Source organism: Oncorhynchus tshawytscha, linkage group LG16, assembly GCF_018296145.1.
Source record: "Oncorhynchus tshawytscha isolate Ot180627B linkage group LG16, Otsh_v2.0, whole genome shotgun sequence".
Classification (NCBI taxonomy): Eukaryota; Metazoa; Chordata; class Actinopteri; order Salmoniformes; family Salmonidae; genus Oncorhynchus; species Oncorhynchus tshawytscha.
In genome coordinates, this window is record NC_056444.1 from 40,503,476 (window position 1) to 40,527,421 (window position 23,946).

A 23,946-nucleotide genomic window follows, 5' to 3' on the forward strand; every position below is an offset into this window, starting at 1 on the left:
CCATTTTTTTCCCCTCCTCCTAATGACCTTCCTATGTCAACCCCCCACAGAAAAAAAACGTCAGAAACTTTGAGGACTGGGGAGGTAATTTTGAGCTGGCTTCAATTTGGCAGAGGAGAGACTGATGGGAATACCATACGAATTCACTCAGCCCATATATATATATATAAATAAAAGAGAGAGAGAGGGCAAAAGGAGAAAGTGAAACAGGACTATATCTGTTGAATATGTATCCGTGCGTAAACCCAAGGCCATATCCTCTCAGCTTCTTCTGACACAGAGAGAAAGAGAGAGAGAGTTAAATGGTGACTCCAGACATATGTCGCCAATTGGGTCAAGACTTCACCAAAAGCACATAAACACATTTCAACATGTGGTCACAAAGTGTTAGTAGGACATGTGTGTTGATATTACACCTTTTAGCTTTTAATACCACGATTCCAAGTTCTTCGTGCCGGAAAGAACGCCAGAGGTAAGCCTGAGTTCACTCTGCTCTGTCTCACTCTGAAAATACAGCCATCTTGTCCTGAGAGAGTTAGGATATGCTGAGAAAAAGAAGAAAAAGTGTTTGGCTCGATGCTCTGCGAATTCTCTACCTGCCTTACGGATCAGCCTGCTTTTCATAAGAACATTGGGACTACTAGCACCAGCCGCTGTCTGGAATTCCCAAGCGAGGTTAAACGGAAGGACATACTGGAGCAGGAACGTCTGATAAACAACTTGAGGCAGGCGAGTTAAAACAAAAAGGGACAGAGGAACTTTCATAACCATCCGTTTAATTTTCAGTAAGACATCATATTGTAAAATAACCACTAAAACGGTCACATCTACATGACACTAATAGTCAAGATCAGGATTGTCCTATAATAAACATGTTACCCACATTTCCCATATTTACAGTAACACCACCCCTCATCCCCACCTCTGGCCCTATGATTTCGAGGACATTGTCCCCAGTTTCACCAGTGCAGCAGTGGAAACGCCCTATTTAGGTATTTTTGGGGGCTAGTGTAGACAGTTTAGACAGTGTAGACCAAGAATCATAGCTGAAATCACAAAAGTCTGTGTCTTTCGGCCAAACACCGGGGTAAAGTCTCATAGTGGAAATTCAGTAAAATGCCCTATGCTGGTTGAGACACCTCGACACCCCTCTCCATTGAGTCTCCATGGTGGCATCTCTACACAGGGGGCACTGGTTCCATGTAGCAGTGAACAAGCCTTTTCATTAAAATTGCACATTGCACTACGGGGTATTAATACTAAAGCTTAGGCATAGAGAAAAAATAAATGGTTCAAAGTTAAAAGGTTACACACGTCGCACTTAAAAAACAAGGCTATACACTTTGTTCTGATCCTCACGCAGATAGTTCTGTTGCACAATAACAAATCCAGAGTGAGGAGGCGGGGCCAATAAGAGCAGAGCAGGCCAGGCCAACAGCTGTCATTGTCTGCGTCCGAAATAGAACCCTATTCCCTTTCATAGGGCTCTGGTGAAAAGGAGTGCATTATATAGGATGCCATTTGGTACGCAAGCCCATGAGTGGAGGGCTGGCTGGGCTCGCGGCGCAGGCTACTCACACGAAGACAAACAGGACGCATCCTCTCGGGTGACACTGTGATGAAAGAGATTGTGGTAAAGCACAGTTTGAGCTCATCTCCGCTGGTGCTGGGTAAACATCGGGGACCACTACCTCCATCCCTTCCCTCCATCCTTACTGATGGACCAAGTCATTCTGGATTGGAGTAACTCTCTCCAGAGAGAGAGTGACAGAGAGGCTCCCAAATCCCTCCTTGGATCAACAGTACAACAGTACTCTCACTCTCTCATTCTCCATCCCAGAGGGTGTGTTTCTGTCTTTCCCATTTCTTCTCTTTCCCTCTCTCGCTTTGTCTTTATGTGTATGTGAGTTTGAGAATGTGAGTGTGTAAGTATGTGTGTGTATGCATGTCTATCAGTGAATGAGTGTATGTGTTTATGAACTGGTGACCTCCTGACCTCATCAAGCTGTGAGTGTTGCTTTTGGTACGGGCTAAACCACAAAGGCTGTCACCCAGAAAAAGCTGTTATGTTTAACCCTGCACGGTCCCAAAGGCAGTGAGTAGACACAGCTCATACTGCTTTGTGTCTGTCCTGAGATGTAAACAATGGCCTCCCTCAACATAACCAAGACTGAGGAGATGATTGTGGACTCCAGGAAAAGGAGGACCGAGCACGCACCCATTCTCATCGATGGGGCTGTAGTGGAGCAGGTTGAGAGCTTCAAATTCCTTGGTGTCCACATCACCAACAAACTAAAATGGTCCAAACACACCAAGACAGTCGTGAAGAGGGCACGACAAAGCCTTTTCCCCCTCAGGAAACTAAAAAGATTTGGCATGGGTCCTCAGATCTTCAAAAGGTTCTACAGCTGCAACATCGAGAGCATCTGACTGGTTGCATCACTGCCCAGTATGGCAACTGCTCAGCCTCCAACCGCAAGGCACTACAGAGGGTAGTGCGTACGGCCCAGAATATCACTGGGGCTGAGCTGCCTGCCATCCAGGACTTCTACACCAGGCGGTGTAGGAGGAAGGCCCTAAAAATTGTCAAAGACCCCAGCCACCCCAGTCATAGACTGTTCTCTCTATTACCTCATGGCAAGCGGTACCAGAGGGCCAAGTCTAGGACCAAAAGGCTTCTCAACAGTTTTTACCCTCAAGCCATAAGACTCCTGAACAGGTAACCAATGGTTTTTACTGTTGTTATATTTATTTACTTATCTATTGTTCACCTAAAACCTTTTTTTAATTGCACTGTTGGTTAGAGCCTGTAAGTAAGCATTTCACTGTAAGGTCTACCTATACCTGTTGTGTTCGGCGCATGTGACAAATCAAATTTGATTTGCATCGCAAAAGAGACCCTACAGTATTCCCTATATAATGGCACTGCTTTTGACCAGGGCCCATGGGGAATATGGCACCATTTAGGACGCATGCAAAGGATCACTTGATGGTGATGAGAAAGATTGACATTGATCTCAGTTGGGGAGTGGGAGTAAAGAGAGTGAAGAGAGTTGTGTTGTACTCACCGAACCGTTTGTATCCAAAAGACTGTACTTCCTCCTCGTCGGCAAAATCGTCTGTGGGAATAACAACAGATACACGTGTGTTAGAGTGAGGTCCAAGAGAAAAATCACACACAAGCACGGCAACAAATGAACAGTATATACTCCATTGGTTCCAGAACAAATGCAATCGATATTTATTTTGAATATAGTGCCGCAGTCACACATTGAAACCCACTGCATAGAGTAATAAGCATGTCAGGAAACCTTCGTACGCTGTGTGTCTGCATCCCAAGCGGCAGCCTATTCTGTGTATATTGCACTACTTTAGGTCAAAGTCCTATGAGGAATAGGGTACCATTTGGGACGCAACTCCCCAGCCACCATGGTTAATGATACCTCATTGTACTGCAGGAGGAGTGAGTAACCCCCCCCCCCCCCCTCAGCAGAGGTCAGGACAGAATGTTCTCCCAACAACTGTTCTGTTACTACTCTGTCTGAGAGATCTTATTATAGAAATCAAGCCTTTAAAGCCTCAACTATCACACAAAGTAAACCGCAAGATCCTGAAGGGACCGTTTCCATAATTATTGGCACCCTTGATGAAGATGAGCAAAAAAAGAATGTAATAAACAAGTAATACAAATACGAGGGAAATGATATTATTTTATACTATTACAATTGCTCAGAGAAAAATATTTTGCTTTTCAAGTAATAAAAAAAAATCTAAAAAAGATAGGTGTCAAAATTATTGGCACCCTGTTTTCAATTCTCTAGCACCCTCCTGTGCGAGGATAAAGACACTGAGCCTTTTTCTAAAATGATTTATGAGATTGGAGTACATGTTGGGAGGGATCTTAGACCATTCCTTCATACAGAATCTTCCCAGATACTTGATATCCTTCATCCGCTCTTGTGGACTGCCCTCTTCAATTCAAACCACAAACCACGTGTTTTCAATGGGGTTCAAGTCCGAAGACTTAGATGGCCATTGCAAAATGTTTATTTTGTGGTCATTTAACCATTTAGCTCTATTTCCATGTCATCTGACCATAGCACCTCCTGGAGTTTGATAAACGGCATTGGGCACTTGGATTGGAACCGGTGCTATGGCCACGCACACCAGTAGAAGGTTTGGCGTTGAAAAGCTTATGCAGAAAAGTACCTCATACCTACAGTTCAATATGGAGGTGGATCTTTGATGTTATGGGGATATTTTGCTTCCACTGATCCTGGGGCCCCTGATAAGTTCAACGGCATCATGAACTTTACCATGTACCAGGACATTTTAGCCAAAAACCTGGTTGCCTCTGCCAGGAGGCGTAAACTTGGTCACAAGTGGATCTTCCAGCAAGACAATAAGCACTGATCAAAATCCACAAAGAAATGGTTATTTTACCACAAAATCAACATTAGGGCTCTGGTCAAAGGAGGTGCACCATAGCAAATAGGGTGCCATTTGAGACACAGACTAGGTAACCAAATGGATACAGGACACCAACAGGCATTTGTGGCAGCCAGGATACTACACAAATGCCTTTCTCTATAGGAAGGATAAATAGGCCTTACTCAGCACTTAGCTTTATCATCGTGGTATGTCATGGAGGCTATAACTCCCCATCAAGTGCCTCTCTCTGTGTGGAAAGGAGACAGGAAGACTCCTGTATAAACCACAGGCTGCGGTTTCTCTGGGTTGTTGACTGTAAACCCTAATTCAACTTCGCTACACTACACTAGAACCCAGCGCAGGTCGGCGGCAGAGAAAGAAGAACATCACTCATAATGGCTAGCAGATGTACATTCTTAGAAAAAAAAGGTGCTATCTAGAACCTTAAAGGGTTATTTGGCTGTTCCTTTAGGAGAACCCGTTGAAGAACCCCTTTTGGCTCCAAGTAGAAACCTTTTGGTTCCAGGTAGAAACTTTTTGGGTTCTACCTGGAACCCAAAAGGGTTTTCCTACGGGGACAACCAAAGAACCCTTTTGAAGAGAGAGGCAGTGTCGTCTGAGGGCAGTGTGAGGGGGAGGGAAGGGCGACAGAGGTGGGATATGTTGGGCGTGGCAGTTATTATAATTAGCAAATAATGACGCCACTGCTTAGATAAATGAAGAGACGCTCACTAGCACAAACTCTATGACCCTGGTTGCGTCCCTAATGGCATCATATACACCCCAAGAAGATGAAGAGGTACATGGGTATGTACCTCTTTTTCCTGTGTGTGATTAAAGCACCTGTGTGTGTTCTCTCGGGTTGCTTTGTTCCCCTCTAACCGGGGGCGTTGTCAGTGAGTCACAAACCAGTGAAATACGTAGAGCCAGGTCGCTCTCTTTCATGGTCCTTTGAGTATGGTTCCCGGGGGATCCAGTGGACTACTACCATGTGGAGATACTACTACTACCCTCTCTGGAGCCTATGGGATACTCTGAACCAGAGAGGGTGCCGAGGTTCAGCATGGACCCAATGTTCCCTCTCCTCCACCTGTGGGATACTATTCAGCACCAGGTGGGGCCGCATCCCTAGCAACCCAGCACGTGGATTGTTCTTCTGCGTTGGAGTGCCGGGGAGTTGCAGCGCCGTGGACATCGCTGCATTTGTCATAGGGTGTGCAGCAGTCCCGTTTTGCCCATGTTGAGAGGAATATACAGTCTTCTCAAGTGATACTTCTCAGCAGAGGACCAGATCCGGGGCTTCCTCCTGTCAGGGGAGCTATGCCCAGCGGTTTGCAGTGGAGAGCATGGGACAGTCATACGGGGGACAGCAGCAAGGGGTTGTCTTTTCAGGCCTGTCACCGTCGCCAGATGTGACTGTGACCATCTGGTGTGACTATAATGGCTCTCCAGCCCCGGCAACAACTGAGAACATGTCTTCGGCCCCCGCTGGCCCTCATGAGTTGCCTGCTATGGAGACTAAGCACACACCAGATGTAATTCCCCATCCCCCCTCCACTGCTGTGGAGTCTGGGAGAGTCTTCTCCCGTGCCCGGGAGGCCTATGCACTTCCAGTAGCATTGCCACATGGTAGTAAGCCTATGTTGCTGACTGGACTCTAGTCCTCACAGCCACCGGATCATCAACAGCCAAGCTACCCGGAAAGCCAGCGGCAGAGGCCCTGTCTGCCTCTGACTCTCTGCCTGTTGCTGTACTAGGGGACCCTCCAGCAGCACCGGACCTGTCTGCTGCTACCTGGGCCCATGGGGGGACCGAGCCACAGCACTGTCACCATCTACTGACAGTACAGCTTCACCTGACAGAACCACAGCCCTGGGTCCGGTTCTGTGTGTTCAGGATTCCCCTGCCTAGCGTGTACTGCCTGACCCAGCTCCAGTCCTGGTCCTGCTGCCTCTGCACTCAACCACCAACATGACTGTGGAGGTTGGATCAGACCTCACCGGGGCCAGCCACCCAGACTTCACAAGCTCCAGTGTCCTATCCCAGGGGAACCAGCTATTACTGCTCCTGGCTGTGATCTTATTGACCACCCGCCCTGGTCTCACCAGCACTGCCTCCTGACCTGGGGGACTTGCCCACCTATGTGGGGGAACCACCGCCGCACCTACTCTCCACTACTGGGGCATGGCCCGCCTCTGTGAGGAACCCCCCAGCACCTGGACTTGTTACAATGGGCTGGCCATACTCCAAAGTGCCACCCACATGGATGCCTTAAATCCTCTGTTCCCTGGCAGCTCCTGACCTGCAGCTGATGGAGTGACTGCATCGAATAACTACACGGGGTGGCGGGGAGCACCACTACTGACATCTCCGGCAGGGGAATCCTTCCCTTTTGTAAATATGCTGCGCATATTTTAGGGGTGGCTTTTACAGAATCCCCCTGCCAAGGGTGTTACATTTCACTGTTTGTGTGAGCATTTGTTTATTTGCTTTCTGGAGCCACACTGTCTGACTCACCCATTCTCACTCTTTCTTCCCTGTCATGTGAGAGATCAATATCTCCTACAGGTCATGGCTTCAGCCAATCGAACAATAGCCATGTGTCTCACCCTAGTGCACGCTCTAGCCGTGCAGTCTCTCCAGGCCCAGATTGGCTAGCCAGCCTGACGCACGCTCTCCAAGGGAGTAAATATTGACTAAAATCTGAACTGTGTTATTCCAGTCTGTGAGTGTGGGTGGATAGAACACAGGAACTTTAATCACACACAGGGATGCATGAACACAGAAAACATATCCATGTTCATCTTCTTCTGTGTGTGATTAAAGTTCCTTAGTGTGTTACCTGGGGTGGCAGGTAGCCTAGTGGTTAGAGCTCCAGGCCAGTAACCGAAAGGTTGCTCGGTTGAATCCCAGAGCTGACAAGGTAAAAAGCTGTTGTTCTTTTCCTGAACAAGGCAGTTAACCCACTGTTCCTAGGCTGTCATTATAAATAATAATTTGTTATTAACTGACTTGCCTAGTTAAATAAAGGTGTTAAAAAAATATAAAAAAACTCTTGGACTGCTTTATTCCCCTCTAACCGGGGAGGGTGTCAGTGAGTCACAAACCAGTAAAATACGTGGAGCCGGGTTGCTCTCTTTCAACTACTTTTGACCAGAGCCCTAGCTGCCCTGGTCAAAAGTAGTGCACTTTATAGGGAAAGGTGGCACCATTTGGGGACTCTGTCTATGATAGAGAGATGACTACACATTAAAAAATGAGGGTTCTATGTGGACCCATAATGCCTCAAAGGACCGTTTGAGCTCTACCGTGGTTCTTTACAGTTCCCAAAAGGGTTCTTTGCTCTTTTAGTGGTAATTAAAATGTAGGGGCTGTGGCTCATTAGAATATTTTGGTGGTGTGGCTTGCTCACAGCTCTTTTTGTGCGACCATGAGTGAGAGTGTCATTCCAGTTTATGTAATGTGTTGTGTTATAGGCACCATACATTTTATATGATTGTGGCAAGTGATTGTGTCTTGTAAAATACTCATGTATGGCCTTGTGTCAATTGGGAATTGTTTAATAAATCAGTCTGTGGTTCTCAATCTAAATTCTCTCCTCAGGGACCTGCAGGTGTTCCAGACATAGCTCACTTGATTAAATGTGTCAGTTAACACAATAATAACACCTATGGAATTTGAACAATATAATATGGCTGACCAGAATCAAAAACACTGTATGGTTATTCTACAAAGAACATTTCAGATTGAGAAAGGTTCGTTATAGAACCATTGTCCCTAAAGGTTCTGTGAAGAACAATAAAAAGGGTTATATATAGCCCCAACAAGGGTTGTAAAAATAGAGGAACCTTTTTTTGGTGCAATATAGAACCTTTGTTAATGGTCCTTTATAGAACCCCAGGCAAAGGGTTTTTATAACACCATACAGGTTCCATTTAGAACCTAATGAGCATTGCTCTTTATTGCACTTTTAAAAAAGGGTTCTATATAGCACCAAAAGAGTCCGCTATGGTTACAAGACAAATAACCTCTATCTGGTACTATTTAGAACCATTATTTTTCTTGTGCATATGAACATACTGAATGACGTGTCCCATTGTTCCTCGATCACTTCTGAGAGACATATGAGATGAGTCCCCATCTATGGCGTCATTAGGTCATGTGTCACAGGGGTAACAAAACGTTGGTGTCCCACAGGGGAGTTAACTTTTTTGTAAAAATGCAATAGGCTACATTAGGTCTATACATGGAATCATAAGGAGAGAATCAAATCAATGTAATACACCTCCCTGCCTAAAATATATTAATATATCCCTTTGAATAACAATTGAGTACACTGTCTTATTGTTAGTACAGGCTAGAACAAAAGCAGCACTGATATATAGTATATCACAAAGGACCTAAAGTAACCAAACAAAAACAGTTACTCAATCAATGCACTACTATAGAGAATGATGCGACTGGCGGAGAAAGGCCAAGTTATTTCACAATACAGCTGAATTCCACACAACAAGCACTTAATCTCATCCAGATGTGCAACACTCAGGCACAGATACAGAATTTATCGAAACCATTTTTTGGGCTACCACTTCAAACTTCTCAAAACTATTTTAAAGATTAACAGCACCTTGCATAACACATACTGTACCTTTCATGGCGTTGTATAAATCTGTTAGGAGTGCAGAAGAGATGAGAGTCGCTATGTCACTTTTTGTTCATCTCAAAATTCAGTCCAAACGAGCAGGTTTGAATCAGTTGCTGGGAGAACAGCAAACTAAACGCTCGCACAAAAAAGTTCCGATCATCCAAATTCAGAATTTGAGGACTGCGCACGACCGTAAAATGTTCCCGTTAGAATCCCATTGTTCCGTTATTTGCCCACACTGTTTGATAAAATCTGGATAGAGAAAGTTAAATTTCCACGTATTCGTAATATTTCGTGTTGCGCTGGAAGATGCACCCGTGGCTTGTGTTAGGTTATATTGAATATGGCTCTTTCCAGTGTGCAGCGCTGACCACAATCACAAACTCACAAACATTTTAGAGCCGAAGGATCGTGCAGCTCCGTTCTACACACCCCACACACTCCTCGCTCTCCTTAAAGGTGAGGATGCCTTTCAGCGCAAACTGTAGGATACCTTGAGAAACTGCTGGCAAGAGATTAGATTACTGGGTGAAAAATCTGGTACCCATTAAAGACCATTTCAAAGGGGTTGGGCAGGGGAGCTAAACCAACGTCACTGGACCTGCCAGCGACTTTAATGCATTGTGTTTTAGATGTTGCATTCTTTCTCACTTCAAGTAGGATTTTGATAGGCTGTTAGACAACATATTTGGAATGTTGAATCTCCATGCATGCTCTCTCTCTTGTATGCCTTACAAAAAAAGAGAGCCGTTTTGAAACTGCCATAAAAGTGCATTAACTGCAGTCTACTGTGGTATTTCGAAACAGTACTTGCAGAATAACTGCAGTGACTATTATCAAAATTGGGAGAAGATATCACATATTGCACTCTAACTGCAGTTACACTGCAAAATTACTGCAGTAAAAAATCTGCTATTTTTGGATGCAGTGTAGTGCAGTTATACTGCATTCTGACTGCAAACTTTTTTCGTAAGGGATAAAGTTGTAAAATGTCTCCACTACTACCAATGACTATTATCACATTTGGGAGAGGTTATCACAGCTGGGGGTGTGGAATGCCATACCATTTCATTCAGCCTAATGGGAACCCAAGCATAGAACATGCCCTCTCTGGTTTGTGGCCCCTGAAACCTCTTTGCCCTGCAGAAGCAGTCCCACTGATCAAAGACACATGATTTTCTCAGGCTAATTAGCACATCAAAGCCGCATGTTTTACTGAGTGTCAATGGGATACTACTTCTGGGGCGGCAGGTAGCCTAGTGGTTAGAGCGTCGGGTCGGGCCAGTAACCCAAGCTGAGAAGGTAAAAATCTGTCGTTCTGACATCATTGTAAATAAGAATTTGTTCTTAACTGACTTGCCTAGTTAAATAAAGTTTACATTTAAAAAAACACACAGCTTTTCTGGTTGTCCCAAAATAATAGACAGTCACCTACATTTGGCTCTTACGTCCACATTGAACAAAGTATGTGTGTGTGTGCAGTACGCTCCCTTGGTGTTCACCCTCAAGCTGATCCTCTGGTACGCACTAAGTCGCAATCTGATTCTACAAACAGATCGATCTCTGACAAAACAGGCAAGGTTGACTCGACTCTGAGTCCTGTAGAGTCCTCTGATCAAAAGTAGTGCACTATATAAGGAATAGAGTGAGATTTGGGACTCATCCTTCTTCTCTTTGGATAACGGAGCCCATAACCCAGACTAACCCAGGCTCAGTGTTAAGGGCTGGAGTGTATCAGATTCCAAACCTGCCTCAAATCATTTTAGGGGTCATCCAGTGTTTTTCTTATGGCTGCAAAACTGTTGTTTTACTATCGGCCATAATTGCAGCTGCAGGCTGGTATTAGGCCCCAGGTAAAGATCAGAGTGGCAGGTAGTCTGTAGACCAGACTCCTGCTGGGCCTCTTTCAGAGGTTGGGACCTCATTTGCTGGGTCAGGGCTCTTAGCAGTACAGAGGGTTCATATTAACTTGGCTGGAGATAGATACCACATAGGTGCTATAAGTTCCACATTCTTCACTAAGTTAGTCAAGGAACGTGCTCTAACGCCCTGGACCAGCGCTAGATTGTAACATGATCAGAATGATATAAACATGGTCAGAAAGTGAAAAGCAAACATCATTCACACGCACAGACCGACTCACACAGAAACACACACGCACAGAGCACAGCGGTGCTGCATGCATGGTGGCTATTGAGGCTCCTGAGTGAAAGGAGGTTCCCTTTCAGTAGGTCACTTCGTTTAACATACTATGGGGAGTCAACAATCAATCATATACACCTTTAGAAAACTGAAATTACGTCCAACGGGCCAATGGATGCCAAGCTTTTGGTGGCTCGGCATCCATGTTGTAAATTTGGGTCCTGGTGTCGGTTGTAAGTTTGGGTCCTGGTATCGTTTTTTGTGTTTGCTAAAATCTAACTACTTTCTGCTCTGCTTGTGTAGCCAGTGCTTCCTTGCTTAAGCCAGTAGTAAGAGTAAATTCAAAAAGGCTAACCAGCTGAGTTTGAACCTGATGGTGCCCTAGGCCATGTAGCTTCACAATGAAAATGAAAGATACTCACAAGTGCTGTCCTGTTTGCTTACGGTTGAAACACGCTGAGAAAGCTTTGGCTTGGACCAGTTCATGTGACCATTGTCTCTGGCTAGGTTGGACTTCCATTGGGTGTCAAGTTGACTTTGTGAGAAAGATTGTGGCTGTTGGCAAAGGGTCTTCCGGTGAAGCGACCTCGGGAAAAGGGGTTGTCTGAGGCTGGGAGAGAGCAGCAGCAGTGGTTGGAGATGATATAAGGCTCATTCTGGTTTCTCTGGCAGTGTTCAGAGTCCGGATTCCAGAAATGAAATACAGCACTATCCCTGGTTGGCTCTGGAGGGTTTTCAGACTGTGAATCGGATGACAGCCCATGGTAGCCTAAATCCCCTGCTTTGGATTTGGGGAGAGTGAACCATTGGTGGTTAATGCGCCTTTGAGGGAGTTGTGTCGTTGGGCAGCAGATCACCTGGGGGTGGATTGGTCATCTTCTCACCTGCAGTGGAGTTCCTCCAGGTTTGGGGGAAGGTATTTACCTCTTGTCCCTGCAGCGGTGAAGTGTCGCTTACCCCTGTTTAAAGATTTTGCCGGTGAGCTAAAGGCAACCTGGGATTCCCCTCGTTCACCCAAGCTGGTGCTACCAGGTCATGGCGGGTTCATGAATGTAAAGGGTATGTATGGAGGTGGAGCTCGTTTGCGCACCACTGATGGATGGAAAGCTGGCGAGTTACTTAGCTCCAGAGGCTAACAAAGGGGCTAATCTTAACACAATGCTTTATAATAAACAGTGCCGGTTCTTGGTGGATCAGCCAGACTAAGTGTACAAGGTTGAGGATGTGGCATCCCAGTCGTTGAATGTGGTCACAATGCTTCAGATGTATCATATCGATTTGCTGTAGGAGCAACGTGGATGCGGCTCTACTTTCTATGGTACTTTCTATACTCTATCTCTACGAAGTGGAGAATGCACCCCTCTGTGGGTGCCCAGATATGGTTACCGGTTCGGCAGGTCCAACGTAGATCTTTATGCATCGCAATAAAAACGTGCATTGTCGTCTGTCCTTCTCAATGAGGGATCTGGGTGCTTCGTTGGGAACGGATGCTTTGGTGTATCAATGGCCTTTGGAGAGGGTCCGTGGAGGCCACTGTGGAGAAGGTCCGTCAGAAAGGTCTGTTGTTGATTCTGGGGGCTACCCGTTGGCCCAGACAACCCTGGTTCCCGAGGATCATCCACCTGTTGGGCGGGTGGAGGGTTCCGTGTCATCAGGATCTATTGTCCCAGGCGCATGGGAGGGTTTGGCACCCACAACCGCAGACATGGGATCTGTGGGTTTGGCCCCTGAAAGGTTGAATTTGACGGCGAAGGATTTACTCTCAAATTTAATTAGCACGTGCGCTCTCTATGAAAGGGTTGTCTACGTATAGGTGGCGCGTGTTTGAGGGTTGGTGTCAGACTAAAAGAGTTTCCCCTTTTCAAAGCTCTTTGGAGGACAGATTTTTGAGCAGGGCCTTTCTTTTTCCACATTGAAGGTTTATATGGCAGCTATCTCGACGTGTCATGTAGGGATTGACGGCGCTACCCCGAGGTATCATCCTTTTGTGGTGCGGTTCCTGAAAGGTGTACGTCAGCTCAGACCAGTGTCTAAGCCTATTGCACCGACCTGGGACCCGGTTTTGGTGAACAGCCTGTGTGAGCCTCCGTTTGAACCAATGGAGTCTGTGGACCTGAAGGTCCGTTCTTACAAAATTGCCCTACTCATGGCCTTTTCGTCGGCCAAAACTGTTGGGGATATCCACATGCTATCAGTACACCCTTCCTGTTTGGAGTTAGTGCCTGGCGACTTCAAAGTGATGTTACATTCTAATGCAACTTTTTCTCCCACGGTTCTGTTTATGGCTTACAGGTCCCTGGCTTTCGAGCTGTTCCCTTTCTCACCTCCTCCGTTTGCTTCCAGTGAACAACTGAGGTTGCATGGCCAGTGTTTACGCACATGCACTGATTCTATAAAACATCTTTCCATGCCATAGACTGATCAGGTGAATCCAGATGAAAGCTATGATCCCTTATTGATCTCACTTGTCAAAGGGGAGGAGACAGGTTAAAGAGCTCCCGAGTGGCGCAGCGGTCTAAGGGACTGCATCTCAGTGCTAGAGGTGTCACTACAGACACTGGTTGGATTCCAGACTGTATCACAACCGGTCATGATTGGGAGTCCCATAGGGCGGCGCACAATTGGCCCAGTGTCGTCTGGGTTAGGGTTCGGCCGGGGTAGGCCGTCATTGTAAATAAGAATTTGTTCTTAAAACCTTTTTGGGATAGGGGGCAGCATTTTCATTTTCATGTTCATTTTTTCTGAGTATAAATGAACACATATGGTAGGCAAAAACCTGAGAAAAATCCAACCAGGAAGTGGGACATCTGAGGTTTGTAGTTTTTCAAAGCTTTGCCTACCGAATACACATTGAGATATGGAAGAGGTTGCACTTCCTAGGGCTTCCACTAGATGTCAACTGTCTTTATAAACTGGTTTGAGGATTCTACTATAAAGGAGGTGCTCATGAGACCTCTTTGAGTCAGTGGTCTGGCAGAGAGCCTTGGTCTCATGATGCGCGCTCCCGACAGGTTTACCTCTCGTTCCAGTGCTTCTCTAAAGACAAAGGAATTATCTGGTTGGAACATTATTGATGTTTTATGTTAAAAACATCCTAACGATTGATTCCATACATCGTTTGACATGTTTCTAAAGGACTGTGACGGAACTTTTTGAGTTTTTGTCTGGATGAAGTGCCTGCGCCTCATGAAGATGGATTACTGGGCTGAACACGCTAACAACAAGTAGCTATTTGGACATAAATTATGGAACTTTATGGAACAAATCAGTCATTTATTGTCGAACTGGGACTCCTGGGAGTGCCTTCTAATGAAGATCATCAAAGGTAAGTGAATATTTATGGTGTTGTTTCTAACTTTGTTGATTCCAAAATGGCGGATATTCCTCTGGCTGTTTTGGGTTCTGAGCGCCGTTCTCAGATTATGCTTTTTGAAATCTGACACAGCGGTTGCATTAAGGCGAAGTCTATCTTTAATTCTGTGAATAACACTAGTATCTTTTATCAATGTTTATTATGAGTATTTCTGCAAAATCACCAGATGTTTTGGAATCAAAACATTACTGCACGTAAGGCACCAATGTAAACTGAGATTTTTGGATAGAAATATGCAAGTTATCGCACAAAACATACATGTATTGTGTAACATGATGTCCTATGAGTGTTATCTGATGAAGATCATCAAAGATTAGTGATGAATTTTATCTATATTTCTGCATTTTCAACTTGGCTCTGATCTAACATAATCATATGTTGTGCTTTAGCTGTAAAGCATTTTTTAAATCGGACACGATGGGTAGATTAACAAGATGTTTATCTTTCATTTGCTGTATTAGACTTGTTAATGTGTGAAAGTTACATTTTTCTAAAACATATTTTTGAATTTCGCGCACTGCTTTTTCAGCGGAATGTTGTCGAGCTAGAAAGGTTTTAACTTGACATGCTTAGTTAAATAAAGGTTAAATAAATTTTAAAAAAGAAGGATTTTTAAGCCTTCAGACAATTGAGACATGGATTGTGTATGTGTGCCATTCAGAGGTTGAATGGGTAAGACAAAATATAAGTGCCTTGAAGGGGTGCGGGGTGTTCTTAATGTTTTGTACACTCAGTGTATATGAATATGAACAAGGTTATCCGCATTTGTGACCAGCTTTTTGTCTGTTTCGCTAATCCAGCGTAGGGTAGGGCGCTTTCTAAGCAGGGCCTTTCTCATTGGATTGTGGATCTCCCTGACATATGACAGCAAAAAGACAAGGGTTGCCTAGCGGTGTGCGTGCTCACTCCACTAGTGGTGTGGTGGCTTCTTGGGCATTGTTCAGGGAAATGACAATTGGTGATATCTGTGCTGCAGCAATTTGGGGTTCCCCACATACCTTGGTGAGGTTTTATCGCTTGGATGTAACTGCTGTCAATGTGTTCTTATGATGGGTCCGGGAGTGGGTGTTAGGCAGCACGCAGGTTTCACATTTATCCGGGTTATCCACGGTTCCTTGTAGGTTTGAGCCTTTAGCTGCCCTGTCTGTCCCTGTACTATAGCCAGGAAGGCGGGGCTTCCGAGAGCGGGCTCGTCATCCATTGGGCATGATTTCAGTTTTCTTCAGGTGAATATGATTGGTTGTTGACTCCCAATAGTATGTTATACCTTGTTCCCTCCTTCAGGGAATAGTAGTTATATTCATGCCATGGTGTTTGGGTTAGAGTTTGGGTGTTTCTGGCATGGAGCCACCCTGAGGCCCAGGGATGTGAGTGAGTGTTTGTCTTGTGTTGGTGCTGGCAGACATTTTAGATTAAGTGTAGAGTCAATACTCCGACTCCGGTGCCATTGTCTGTCCTATGGGTGCTATGGGTCTCTCTCGCCCTCTCTCGGCAGTGTGAATAAGGGGGATTCATGGAGATAGTTTCACTAGGACACTTAGCCTATGGAGAAATTACTCTCTGGAGCCCTATGGAAAAGATCAACAGACTGTTATTGTTGTTTTTGTGTATGCAACTGAAACTGTAGTCACTAGTCAGCGGTGCAGGTAAGGTGCTAATGATGGCAGGCTTAATGGTCACATAAATATAACAATCCTTGGGTAATGCGCACACCTTACTCTCAAGAGCAAGCCACTACCGAGTCTGCTGCTTCTGTTTTGGAGGATGATATTCTCTCATCTCTTAAGGAGTTTTTGTCATTCATCCTATAGCATGTTCCCATGTTGCTCTCTGATTGGTTTGTGGTATGTAATACGTTTAAAAAAAAGTAATTAGGCATGTATGTAGGCTTCTATGAAGTCGGAAGTTAATTTTTTGTTAAACAAACTATAGTTTTGGCAAGTCAGTTAGGACATCTCCTTTGTGCATGACACAAGTAATTTTTCCAACAATTGTGTACAGATTATTTCACTTAACTCACTGTATCACAATTCCAGTGGGTCAGAAGTTTACATACACTAAGTTCACTGTGCCTTTAAACAGCTTGGAAAATTCCAGAAAATGATGTCATGGCTTTAGAAGCTTCTGATAGGCTAATTGACATCATTTGAGTCAATTGGAGGTGTACCTGTGGATGTATTTCAAGGCCTACCTTCAAACTCAGTGGACACCAGCTCTGTCTGGAGGAATGGGCCAAAATTCACCCAATTTATTGTGGGAAGCTTGTGGAAGGCTACCTGAAACGTTTGACCCATGTCAAACAATTTAAAGGCAATGCTACCAAATACTAATTGAGGTTATGTAAACTTCTGCCCCACTGGGAATGTGATGAAATGAATAAAAGTTTAAATAAATCATTCTCTCTACTATTATTCTGACATTTCACATTCTTAAAACAAAGTGGTGATCCTAACTCACTTAAAACAGAGACTTTTTCTTGGATTAAATGTCAGGAATTGTGAAAAACTGAGTTTAAATGTATTTGGCTAAGGTGTATGTAAACTTCCAACTTCAACTGTACCTATTTTTTGTATTGGCAACAACTGATGACTGATATTGCGCTAAGAGAAAGGCTGTGTGGTGTCTTTTTTCATGTGTTTTGCTCTTACTGTCTTTTTTGCTCGGGATGATATTTAGCTCTGACAGAAATACAGAATATGAATATTGTCAGTGGGAGAAAAGAACGTTCATTTAGCATTGAGTTACTATGTAGTTTGCCATCCACTATTCAGTAACTTCCGTTGCATTTTAGTGGATTATTTATTTTGTGGACATAAATTATTTTCTGTCATAACCCATCCCTAAAATGTGAATGATAAAAATCATGGTCGATCTATTCTGTCTGGCTATTTATTGTCCTCATGAATTGCAATGTCTTTTACAAATCATAGGCCTATTTTCATAACTCGGCTGAATAATTTAGATATGGCACCCCCTTGTGGCAGAAGACAGAAATACAAATACGTCACCTGTGGTGTCGATTTTAATCCTCTGATCTGTGAAGATCAGACAAGATCAAGCGTTCTAAACAAATCAATGACTTCCAGGAAGGTTACATAAGATGTCATCACTCTAAAGATGAATTCAGTCCGCAGCCGCAGAGCCGCGATAGTCTGGCGGCCCATTGTGACATACCTAAGGGCCAGTCAAGAGAGCATGTTTTTCTGTTTCTTTTTTCATGTAGTAAAATATTCATTCATTTTAATCGAGTCTCAGACCGGGGGGGGGACAAGGGGTCAAGACCGAGACCAGAAAAATGCGAGTCCCATTCATGTCCTTGATTCTAATTTTGTCCCCAAAAAAATGCATGCTGAGGGAAAATAGGGCCCCTCTACAAATTATTACTACCTCAAACACAGTGGCGAACAATGGGCCTTCTATGCCTTCAGAGAAGGGCTAAGGATTTTAAAAATTATTATAATCATATAAAAATTATGATAATGATATTATTATTTTCAATGTTGTTCTGATTTGATTTCTTCAGATTTTGTTGGAAAGGAAAAGGTTAACATTGAAGCGAAAAAAAGATCTAATCAGGATTTTTCTTTGCTGGTCTCTGGGGAGAAACATCTAGCTAGCTGAGTCAGCCATTCGCAAGGCCATCAGAAGCTTGATAAAGGCAACTGTATTAGGGCAATATTTGGGAGTGACAGTGGAATCAACCAATCACATTTTGACTTAATGAGTGGGACCGTTTTTACAAAAACGTATGAAAACTTCTTTCTTGAAGGCCAACAGGTCACTGCGCAATAGCGAACAGTAGTTTTCCCATGGTATAGCTAGCTAGTTAGCTTTTATTTTTGGCTAGTTTGCAGCGGCTGTAGCAAGTGTTACCAAAGAGGATGTTGTTGCTAATTTGTTAGCTTCTCCCTTTTCAAGAATAACTTTCAACAAGAAGCTAAGTTTGAAATGATCATCATCTGGTGAGTAGAACTATGTTTTTTATTGCAGCGCGTTTGCTGTTGTTAGCCATCTCTTTGAAAATAACTTTTGTTTGTGAAAGACATTTGTGAAAATGCTATAGCAATATAGAGTGGGAAAGAGGCTGTGCGTTTGGACAATTGATAGACACTGCAGTAAATAAAAGCAAATAAAAACATCTGTCTTGTCCCGGTGACGTGTCGAAAAGCTCCCCCCTGCCAGAATCCCCCCCTCGCGTGAACGCGCACACACTCAATTCATCATTGCTGCAACTTGCTGGCTAGTTGAGATTCCTGATCACATTAGGCTGCCTTTAATTTGATCTTTATGTCGGTTTGATCACGGGGGAGGCACTAGGTAATGTCTGCAGTTTTCGGTTTGGCTATTTGTTTCAAGTGTATTATTCTATAAATAAATCTCTTTGCCAAAATTCGGCATCTCTCCCATGTCTTATTCGACTAGTAGTTGTTCTGAAATGTTTATTGCTTGCCTACATTTTACTCCCTCCTCTATGCTTAATATAACACACATACATTAATTATTAAGTTCAGTTGCCTGTCATGATGTGAAGTTTGTTCTATGGAAAGTATTTCACTCTGTGTGCCAAGTATTTGACTCTAGCCAATAAATGAAGGAAGTTAGAGGGGGGGTTCGGCAAGGCTATTTTCTTGCCCGCCGAAAATACACCCCCCTTCTATCTTGGGACTGCATGGCCTGGCACAGTTCCTAATCATTTTTGGTGACCAATCATGCCCTCTGATGTGTGCCACAGGATATCTATTAGACTCTAGTCACAAAAGGAAGTGGTTATTTCACTAATAATAGTTTTCAGAGCCCTCTGCTGTTCTTTCTACCTATCCCTCAATCCCCCATCCTGTCGTGCTTTTCCCTCTTATGGCTTTTTCTACATTATTTGTACACTTTTTCTGTTTTAGTTTTTAAGAATGTACAGTGCCTTGCGAAAGTATTCGGCCCCCTTGAACTTTGCGACCTTTTGCCACATTTCAGGCTTCAAACATAAAGATATAAAACTGTATTTTTTGTGAAGAATCAACAACAAGTGGGACACAATCATGAAGTGGAATGACATTTATTGGATATTTCAAACTTTTTTAACAATTTAAAACTGAAAAATTGGGCGTGCAAAATGATTCAGCCCCCTTAAGTTAATACTTTGTAGCGCCACCTTTTGCTGCGATTACAGCTGTAAGTCGCTTGGGGTATGTCTCTATCAGTTTTGCACATCAAGAGACTGACATTTTTTCCCATTCCTCCTTGCAAAACAGCTCGAGCTCAGTGAGGTTGGATGGAGAGCATTTGTGAACAGCAGTTTTCAGTTCTTTCCACAGATTCTCGATTGGATTCAGGTCTGGACTTTGACTTGGCCATTCTAACACCTGGATATGTTTATTTTTGAACCATTCCATTGTAGATTTTGCTTTATGTTTTGGATCATTGTCTTGTTGGAAGACAAATCTCCGTCCCAGTCTCAGGTCTTTTGCAGACTCCATCAGGTTTTCTTCCAGAATGGTCCTGTATTTGGCTCCATCCATCTTCCCATCAATTTTAACCATCTTCCCTGTCCCTGCTGAAGAAAAGCAGGCCCAAACCATGATGCTGCCACCACCATGTTTGACAGTGGGGATGGTGTGTTCAGGGTGATGCGCTGTGTTGCTTTTACGCCAAACATAACGCTTTGCATTGTTGCCAAAAAGTTCAATTTTGGTTTCATCTGACCAGAGCACCTTCTTCCACATGTTTGGTGTGTCTCCCAGGTGGCTTGTGGCAAACTTTAAACAACACATTTTATGGATATCTTTAAGAAATGGCTTTCTTCTTGCCACTCTTCCATAAAGGCCAGATTTGTGCAATATACGACTGATTGTTGTCCTATGGACAGAGTCTCCCACCTCAGCTGTAGATCTCTGCAGTTCATCCAGAGTGATCATGGGCCTCTTGGCTGCATCTCTGATCAGTCTTCTCCTTGTATGAGCTGAAAGTTTAGAGGGACGGCCAGGGCTTGGTAGATTTGCAGTGGTCTGATACTCCTTCCATTTCAATATTATCGCTTGCACAGAGCTCCTTGGGATGTTTAAGCTTGGGAAATCTTTTTGTATCCAAATCCGGCTTTAAACTTCTTCACAACAGTATCTCGGACCTGCCTGGTGTGTTCCTTGTTCTTCATGATGCTCTCTGCGCTTTTAACGGACCTCTGAAACTATCACAGTGCAGGTGCATTTATACGGAGACTTGATTACACACAGGTGGATTGTATTTATCATCATTAGTCATTTAGGTCAACATTGGATCATTCAGAGATCCTCACTGAACTTCTGGAGAGAGTTTGCTGCACTGAAAGTAAAGGGGCTGAATAATTTTGCACAACCAATTTTTCAGTTTTTGATTTGTTAAAAAAGTTTGAAATATCCAATAAATGTCGTTCCACTTCATGATTGTGTCCCACTTGTTGTTGATTCTTCACAAAAAAATACAGTTTTATATCTTTGTTTGAAGCCTGAAATGTGGCAAAAGGTCGCAAAGTTCAAGGGGGCCGAATACTTTCGCAAGGCACTGTAGGTACAGTAGTAATAATAAGAATAATAAAAATAAAAAATTGTACTCTGGGCAAAAAAGAATGTTCAAATATATAAGTCAACATGAGTGCATATCCATAATCACAGTAAACTGTTATAATAATAGAAAACAAATTATTTAAAAAAATGTATAACAATATAATAAAACAAAACTATGATTGAATGTTCCTCCATGAAGAATCCCTTCCCCAATAAGTCCCTTTGCCCTCAATAGGACACCCCCAGCACCTCCACCATCTCCATCTCCATCAACCTCCCCCCAACCCTCAACCACAAAACACAATAATGATAGTAATAATAGAAATTAAAATAAAATATATATCCCAAGATATACAGTTGAAGTCGGAAGTTTACATACACATTAGCCAAATACATTTAAACTCAGTTTCTCACAATTCCTGACATTTAATCCTAGTAAAAATTCCGTCTTAGGTCAGTTAGGATCACCACTTTTAAGAATGTGAAATGTCAGAATAATAGTAGAGAGAATGATTTATTTCAGCTTTTATTTCTTTCATCACATTCCCAGTGGGTCAGAAGTTTACATTCACTCAATTAATATTTGGTAGCATTGCCTTTAAATTGTTTAACGTGGGTCAAACTTTTTGGGGTAGCCTTCCACAAGCTTCCCACAATAAGGTGGGTGAATTTTGGCCCCATTCCTCCGGACAGAGCTGTTGTAACTGAGTCAGGTTTGTAGGCCTCCTTGCTCACACATGCTTTTCAGTTCTGCCCACAAATCTTCTATAGGATTGAGGTCAGGGCTTTGTGATGGCCACTCCAATACCTTGACTTTGTTGTCCTTAAGCCATTTTGCCACTACTTTGGAAGTATGCTTGGGGTCATTGTCAATTTGGAAGACCCATTTGTGACCAAGCTTTAACTTCCTGACTGATATCTTGTGATGTTGCTTCAATATATCCACATAATTTTTCTCCCTCATGATGCCATCTATTTTGTGAAGTGCACCAGTCCCTCCTCAGCAAAGCACCCCCACAACATGATGCTGCCACCCCCCGTGCTTCACGGTTGGGATAATGTTCTTCTGCTTGCAAGCCTCCCCCTTTTTCCTTCAAACATAATGATTGTCATTATGGCCAAACAGTTCTATTTTTGTTTCATTAGACCAGAGGACATTTCTCCACAAAGTACGATCTTTGTGCAGTTGCAAACCGTAGTCTGGCTTTTTATGGCGGTTTTAGAGCAGTGGCTTCTTCCTTGCTGAGCGGCCTTTCAGGTTATTTCGATATAGGACTCATTTTACTTTGGATATAGATACTTTTGTACCTGTTTCCTCCAGCATCTTCACAGGGTCCTTTGCTGCTGTTCTGGGATTGATTTGCACTTTTCGCACCTAAGTACGTTCATCTCTTGGAGACAGATAGTGTCTCCTTCCTGAGCGGTATGACGGCTGCGTGATCCCATGGTGTTTATACTTGCGTACTATTGTTTGTACAGATGAACGTGGTACCTTCAGGCGTTTGGAAATTGCTCCCAAGGATGAATCAGACTAGTGGAGGTCTACCATTTTTTTATTAATGGAATTTTCCAAGCTATTAAAAGGCGCAGTCATTTAATGTATGTACACTTCTGACCCACTGGAATTGTGATACAGTGAATTATAAGTTAAATAATCTGTTTGTAAGCAATTGTTGGAAAAATTACTTGTGTCATGCACAAAGTAGATGTCCTCACCGACTTGCCAAAACTATAGTTTGTTAACAAGAAATTTGTGGAGTGGTTGAAAAATGAGTTTTAATGACTCCAAACTAAGTGTATGTAAACTTCCGACTTCAACTGTATAATCACATTCAAACACATGTACACAGTACATATACATTAACTTGTATTTTATTTAACCTTTATTTAACACAGCCTACCCCGGCCAAACCCGGATAACACTGGACCAATTGTATGCCACCCTATGGGTCTCCCAATTACGGCCGGATGTGATGCAGCCTGGATATTGACAGGACACTCAACTTATCTCTTATCTCTTTTCCTACATCATATGATATGCAGGTGACATTTCCACCTGGGTGACAGCACAGAATCAGCAAGACGGAGATGCTCTTCATCCGAGGGAATGCCTGCACATTCTCAGATGTTAGATAATCTGAGATGATCACGTCATTTACATTCCAGCCCTTGTCAGCTCCAGATTTGACTACTTCAACTCACACCCTGCTGGAATCTCTGCATTATCAGATTCCCGTCTGTTATTAATCTCTATATTGGAATCAATAAAGTTTTTTAAAATGCTGTACTTTTATTAACGTATACAGTACACTACCGTTCAAAAGTTTGGGGTCACTTAGAAATGTCATTGTTTTTTAAAGAAAAGCAAATTTTTTGTCCATTAAAATAACATCAAATTGATTAAGAATACAGTGTAGACATTGTTAATGTTGTGAATGACTATTATAGCTGGAAACAGTAGATTTTTAAAATAATATCTATATAGGTGCCCATTATCAGCAACCATCACTCCTGTGTTCCAATGGCATGTTTTGTTAGCTGGCCTTCTTTAGACTAGTTGAGTATCTGGAGCATTAGCATTTGTGGGTTCGATTACAGGCTCAAAATGGCCAGAAACAAAGAAATTTCCTCTGAAACTCGTCAGTCTATTCTTGTTCTGATGAAGGCTGTTCCATGCGAGAAATTGCCAAGAAACTGAAGATCTGGTACAATGCTGTGTACTACTCCCTTCACATAACAGCACAAACTGGCTCTAACCAGAATAGAAAGAGGAGTGGGAGGCCCCGGTGCACAACTGAGTAAGAGGACAAGTACATTAGAGT

At 43.4% G+C, this 23,946-nt stretch overlaps 1 protein-coding gene across 1 annotated transcript in view; it reads right to left on the reverse strand.

Annotated features, from left to right (window-relative positions):
• The window catches only part of LOC112215650 (collectin-12), a 48,758-nt gene extending 39,089 nt beyond the window's left edge, over positions 1-9,669 (reverse strand). Inside the window, exons 1-2 of the mRNA XM_024374859.2 lie at positions 9,080-9,669; positions 3,069-3,119 (exon numbers count right to left, since the gene is read on the reverse strand). Coding sequence (XP_024230627.1) covers positions 3,069-3,119; positions 9,080-9,086 — 58 coding nt within the window. The 5' untranslated portion in view covers positions 9,087-9,669. The remainder of the gene's footprint in view (positions 1-3,068; positions 3,120-9,079) is intronic.
• Between the last annotated feature and the right edge of the window lie 14,277 nt (positions 9,670-23,946).